The following is a 6,844-nucleotide window of genomic DNA, read 5'->3' as shown; positions in this document are numbered from 1 at the left end:
AATATCCCCTCATGATTCTTAGGCATATCACTTTGAGAAAAAATCATCTAGGTTAGTGCTATTCAACAGAACTTTTAGTGACGATGGAAAAGATCATCTGTGCTACTCTGTGTAGTAACCACTAGCTGTGTGGCTAATAAGCACTTAAATGTCCCTACTGAGACTGAGAAAATGAATTTCTCATTTGATTAAATGTAAATAGTCACATGTGGCTAGTAGCTACTAAACTAGCCAGGGCATAATTAGATAATCTGTTCTGGTCAGAGGGAATGAATTATATATCCAAATCTGTGACTGCAAAAGGAATCCACAAGAGCCACTGCCTATAGAGCTGTCTTCTCCTGTTAATGAAGACAAAAGCCAGGTGTTAAAAACAATTCATTTATTGGATTTTAAACTAGTTACACAATTGAAATAATCAGTTTGGCACTATTCTATACAGGGATTACGCCTGTGTATGCTGACACTTAAATACTGTACGAGGACCACTGCTGTGCTTAGATTGAGTCACTCAGCAGGTAGATACTAAAAAATATGCTGTGGTGCTCCTTTAAGGAAGACTGTACAGGGTGTGTTATAAGATGACATTCACCAACTTGTGAATTATTTCAATCTAGAAGATATCTTGCACTCTAAACTTGTCATAGGCAAACGCTGTGTTAGCAATTTGGGATGCACACACACGTTACATAAAAATCCAGACATTCTAAGGATAAATGAACTAAAAAAAAAAAAAAAAATCCCACATTTCAGCTTTTGTAATATGAAGAAAAATAATTTAAAACAAACAAACAAAACAAATGGCATTCAATGGGTACAAAAGCCCCAAATCACTATAATAAAGAACTACATGTGAATCTTTACAAATTAATTACACAATGGTGTTGTGTAAAAGGCTGCATCTGTACAAAGTCTTGCCAATGCTATCGCTAGTTTATACAATCTTTTACATCTATGTAACATGTATTAAACAAGTCAATTAAATACCAAGCCTTATTAGTCTCAACGATTCTGCAGGAAATAGAACAAAAGAAAAAAAAAAAATCACAGAATTTCCACAAATACAGCAGTCTTCCATTAGGTGAAGTATAACAGTTTTCAAAGTGGGTCAAACAATATTTGTAAAGAATACAGGTAAAAACCAACCAGTCAGGGTGTTTACTGTTGTTGCTGTTTATTTTCAAAATCACACGTTGTATACACACACAACAATCAATCAAAAATTTATTCAACAAACCCCCATTTTTTTTTCTTTCAGCAACTGGCTCTGATCAGCACCAAAAACTCCAGTCTGTGGGAAACACAGACTTTGTTTCTGTGACTTGGTCCAGCAATCCATCAGTCATCGGTAAGGTTCAAGACTTGCCCTCCTCTTTTCCTTTCCTCTTCTGGCTCTCCAAGGTTCTCTCAAGGCTTCGGATTTATGGCCCACTGCCCCACTACCATCCAACAGCCATTTGGGAAAAACTCAAAATAATTTGAGATGACTGAAATGACGGGACCTGTACTAATGATCAGTTTTCTCCATTCCAAAAAAAATATTTCTTATTGAGTTCCTAGACTGTTTGGCCTTGGATGCCACGATCGTACTGGGTAATTATTTCTAGTCTGAGACTTTGTGACTTTGTCAGATGCCTCAAAGAAAAAGTGATCAATGTTCTGGAAACACTTCCGGACAAATCAAGAAATCAAATGGCAGCTGAGAACCTGTGCACACAGACTAATGAGACCAAACATGGAAATCACCAAAATTATGAGAGCTCAACAGAGGCAGAGTTTTAAACCTGCAGAGAGCCACCACAGATGGTACCTGAGGATCTGGAGTTTTTGATGAAAAGAGCCTGAAGTGAGGACTAGTCATCTGTATCAGGGAGGAAAAAATATTAATTAGGTAACAAGACACTCAACCCTAAAAACCCAATAAATGATATTTTATTTTTCCTAACCCAGTAAGACTTCTGGGACCTTCCTTTCTAAAGAAGAGGTAATAAGTACTTCAGAGTCCAGATGAAATGTTTCACAACTATGTAGAATCCATAGTGCTCAGGGCAACCTAGAACATCTAGACCCCCACACAGAAGGCAAGACCAAGATTGTTTCACCTTACTCTTCCCTGCTACTGATATTACTCATTTGCAAAGGTTCAAAAGCAGTCACATCAATTTTCTGCTTAATATTTGGGGGGAAAAAAAGTGGTGATGGGAAAATACTATGGGAACTTATTTCCAAAGCCATAGCATAAGCAAAAGCCATGTTTGTTTATTTTGGTTATGGGGACTGAACCCAGGGCTGTGTATATACTGTTATATGCTCTGCCACTGAGCTACAACCCCAACCACAAAAGCCACGTTTAAAAACAAAAACCACCCAACTTTATCAAAACATATATAAGAATGTCAGCAAAAATCTCACAACATATACCCCACATTCTCAGTCACCAAAAAAAAAAAAAAAAAAAAGACATTTGGGTGAGGATTTCACCATCTTTAAATCCACAGCTTTGCTGACTTACCTCCTATGCATAATAGCATGGTGACACAAGGAGATCGGTGAGAACAAGCAGTTGGTCATCAGTGAATTGCTGTTTGTGTTCTTGCCAGTTGTCATGGTGTGTCCTTCGAAAATTGGATAAGGTCTTTTTTACAGTCATCTGTGGAGTAGGCAACCCACATCATACATTTTAATATTTCTGAACAATAGGGTTGTATGTACTATATCTTTAGCTAAGTAGTAATCTATAGTTGATTTCAGATCTCACAAATTGTGTTGTAATGCTACTAAACCAAGTCAATCTTGTTTTTCAAAATAATCACACTTCTGTAGAATTACTAACTTTACTTTAGGACAACCCACTGGAACTTACGCTATTTCAATCACACTTAAATCTATTTACAAAGGTGAGAAGGAATAAATCATTTGTATTTTGAACTGTTAAACTTAGGAACATACCTATTCACTACTATATAATACCATCACTATTTCCTATTTACCACTATCTTCCTGTGAGATACTTTCCAGATATAAAATGTTGGAATAATAGGAGGATAAAATGTAACTATCCAGCTGGGTGCAGTGGTGCAATGCCTATAATCCCAGTGGCTCGGGAGGCTGAGGCAGGAGGATTGTGAGTTCAAAGCCAGCCTCAGCAAAAGTGAAGCACTAAGCAACTCAGTGACAGCCTGTCTCTAAATAAAATACAAAACAGGGCTGGGGATGTGGCTCAGTTGTTAAGTGCCCCTGAGTTCAATCCCTGGTAAACCCCCCCTCAAAACATTTTTTTTTTTTAAACTATCCAGGCAATATTGACAATATTCTACTTCCATTAAAATGGGAAGGACAGAAGCTACCGTGATTTTCTTGCTATAAAAAAATCTCAAATATACATTGGATTAAAGTATCTGTAAGGTTTTAATAATTATTGGAAAGTAGACTAGTCCTGGCAGAGGCAGTAGTTGTATCAAAGTAGCAAGTTCAAAGTATATAGAAAATTATAAATACAAATGACTTCTTATGAAACACCGATAATCATATATGGAAAGAAACAAGAAATAACTAGTTGTACCTCAATAGGCTGAGGATCATTCAAATGTGCACTGAGATTCATAAGTAGCTGGGGCATCCAGGTAGGAACATTGTAAGGGCTTGAAAGAACACATGCACCAAGTCCTAGCACCCCAGCATGGCGTTTGACCAACTCTGCAAAGAAAACAACAATATACGGTCTTTAATGTACTCATTACAGAGATATAGAACTAGTTCTCAATTATGAAAGATGTTTTCAATGTGTGAATTTCTGCATTTAAAATGGATCTTCAAGTGTGCGCACACACGCGCGCGCACACACACACACACACAAAAAGAAGATGTGTAAGGCTGTAGTAAGAATTATCTAGGGCTAGGAATATGGCTCAGTTGGTAAGAATGCTTGCCTGGCAAACACAAGGCCCTGGGATCAATCCCTAGCACCACAAAGAAAAACTTATCTAGATATCCATCTGGTGTGGTGGTACATGCCTGTATTCCCAGTGATCAGGAAACCGAGACAGGAGGATCACAAGTTCCAAGCCAGTCTCAGCAATTTAGCAATCTGGTCAGACCTTGTCTCAAAATAGAGAATAAAAAGGGCCAGAGATGTGTTTCAGTGGTTAAGTGCCCCTGGTTAACAATTCTACAAAGAGGTCTCTGTTCCTTCCTTAGGATGATAAATACAAAGCTTTCAAATTCTCATTATTTCTTTTTTCTGTCTTTTTTTTTTGGTACTGGGGATTGAACCAAGGGCTTTGCGCATGCTAGATAGAGGCTCTATCAATAAGTTATGCCCTAAATTACCATAGTTTCTTTTTTTCTCTTTGTTTGGAACTGAGTATAAAACTTAAGGGAGCTCTCCCACTGAGCTATATTCTCAGTTCTTTTTATTTTTTTATTTTGAGAAAGTCTCATTAAGGTGCAGAAGCTGAGCTTAAATTGAAATCCCCCTACCTCTCAGCCTCCTGAGTTGCTGGTATTATGGATGTGCACCACCACTCAAAGCTCATGGTTACTTAACAAAGCTGCATGAATATATGTGCTTGTAAGCATATTGTATGTGTGTATACGAAACATGGAAAGTAAAGATAACAGAAAGAGACTTTGGAATACACATAAACAATGCCATCTGGTATACAGAGATCTAAAAATAGTTTAGTACTTACTAAAAATAGAATTCAAGCAAAAAAAAGTAGAATAATGGTACTTTACTGAAATTTGCTATTAATTCTATGACATGATTAATATACTTGGCACTTAATAGCTGCATATTCCAAGCAATTCCCACAAATTCAATTAATTTCCTACTTACTAATCTTCCCATGTTTTTTCTATTCCTGTGATTATTAACAGTAGAAAAGTCAGATGCTTTTTTTACATGTAAATTTCTCTTCAAACACAAAATAGTAGTCAAGATGTTATTCTCATTGGTTTCTTTATATTCAATTACATTGGAAACTCCTGTAATGACTCTTCTTGTTCTCTCAATAAATTATTAGTGAAGGACAATTGTTCACATAATGACATTATGGACAAGGATAGCCCACATATACAAGGGTGGTCCTTTAAGATTCACTTAGTGGTGTCATAGTCCTTTCAGTGTGTTTTAAGTACAATCTATGTTGTAGATTTGATTTATTAAAAGTTTTACATAGCCATGTACAGGTTTCTTTACATCTATCTCAATTTTAGCTTTTACATGCCAGAGACAACTATTCCCAGTACCTAGCAAAAACCTGGGCACATACAAGTTTAAGTCTGGCTAATTCCCAATAGGTATGAGTGTTTTCTACCAGCAACATTACCTGCAGAAGGAATGGTATCTCCTACAGAACCAGGGTCTCGCTTTCTTTTCTTAGTAGTTTTGTTTTGCAAAGTTGCTCAAAATGAATCTGCATAGGACTGTCCATGGTAAGGAAGTTACACTGTAACAGACCACTTAAGGTGGTAGCAGCCATTTCTCGAACCTGTAGAATAATAATTTCTATTAGAATTCAGATTCTAAGCCTGAGGGAACAATGGAGAGTAAAAGGGTAGTATGGAAAATGGGGTGGGGACCTTCCCTGGAACTATATGCAAATTTTTCATTTCTCTTTGGAAGTTTCTTGATAAGAGATTTCATCAAATTCTTAGACTCAAAACATGGGCACCATGATCAAATGGGGTTTATCCAGGGGTGCAAGGTTGGTTCAATATCCAGAAATCAATAAACGTAATTCCTCACATCAACAGACTTAAATTTAAGAATCATATGATTATTTCAATAGATGCTGAGAAAGCTTTTGATAAAAATACCACACCCTTTCATGCTCAAAACACTAGAAAAAATAGGGATAGTAGGAACATACCTCAACATTGTAAAGGTTATCTACGCTAAGCCCATGGCCAACATCATTCTAAATGGAGAAAAACTGAATGCACTCCCACTAAAAACTGGAGCAAGGCAGGGATGCCCTCTTTTACCATTCCTATTCAACACCATCCTTGAAACACTAGCCAGAGCAATCAGACAGACCAAAAAAATTAAAGGGATACGAACAGGAAAAGAGAACTCAAGCTATCACTCTTTGCCACCACGGACATGATTCTATATTTAGAAGATCCAAAAACTCCATCAGAAAACTTCTAGAACTAATACATGAACTCAGCAAAGTAGCAGGATATAAAATCAATATGCATAAATCTAATGCATTTCTATTCATATGTGATGAATCCTCTGAAAGAGAAATTAGGAAAACCACTCCATTCACAATAGCCTCAATAAAATAAAATAAATAAAACACCTGGGAATTAATCTAAGAAAAGAGGTGAAAGACCTCTACAATGAAAACTACAGACCACTAAAGAAAGAAATTAAAGAAAACCTTAGAAGAAGGAAAGATCTCCCATGTTCTTGGATAGGCAGAATTTGTCAAAATGACCATACTACCAAAGGCACTATACAGATTCAATGCAATTCCAATTAAAATCTCAATGACATTCCTCATAAAAACAGAGAAGGCAATCATGAAATTCATCTGGAAGAATAAGAGACCTCAAATAGCCAAAGCAATCCTGAGCAGGAAGAGTGAAGCAGGAGGCATCACAACACCAGACCTTAAACTATACTACAGAGCAACTGTAACAAAAACAGCATGGTATTGGCACCAAAACAGACAGGTACAAAATGGAAGACACAGAGACAAACCCACAAATACAGTTACCTCATACTACACAAAGGGGTCAAAAACATACAATGGAGAAAAGACAGCCTATTCAACAAATGGTGCTGGGAAAACTGGAAATTCATATGCAGTATGGCTCAAGGACCTAGGAATTA

The 6,844-nt window shown here is 36.8% G+C and overlaps 1 protein-coding gene across 1 annotated transcript in view; it reads right to left on the bottom strand.

Moving 5' to 3' along the window:
• Positions 1 to 365: 365 nt before the first annotated feature.
• Positions 366 to 6,844, bottom strand: part of Psme4 (proteasome activator subunit 4) — a 103,410-nt gene continuing 96,931 nt past the window's right edge. The window contains 5 exon segments of the mRNA XM_047522318.1: positions 366 to 1,861; positions 2,513 to 2,650; positions 3,563 to 3,696; positions 5,331 to 5,384; positions 5,387 to 5,492. Coding sequence (XP_047378274.1) covers positions 2,516 to 2,650; positions 3,563 to 3,696; positions 5,331 to 5,384; positions 5,387 to 5,492 — 429 coding nt within the window. The 3' untranslated portion in view covers positions 366 to 1,861; positions 2,513 to 2,515.

This window comes from Sciurus carolinensis, chromosome 13 (genome assembly GCF_902686445.1).
Source record: "Sciurus carolinensis chromosome 13, mSciCar1.2, whole genome shotgun sequence".
In the NCBI taxonomy this organism is placed as follows: domain Eukaryota; kingdom Metazoa; phylum Chordata; class Mammalia; order Rodentia; family Sciuridae; genus Sciurus; species Sciurus carolinensis.
The sequence above is the reverse complement of the archived record's forward strand: the minus strand, read 5'-3'. Positions and strand labels throughout refer to the sequence as shown.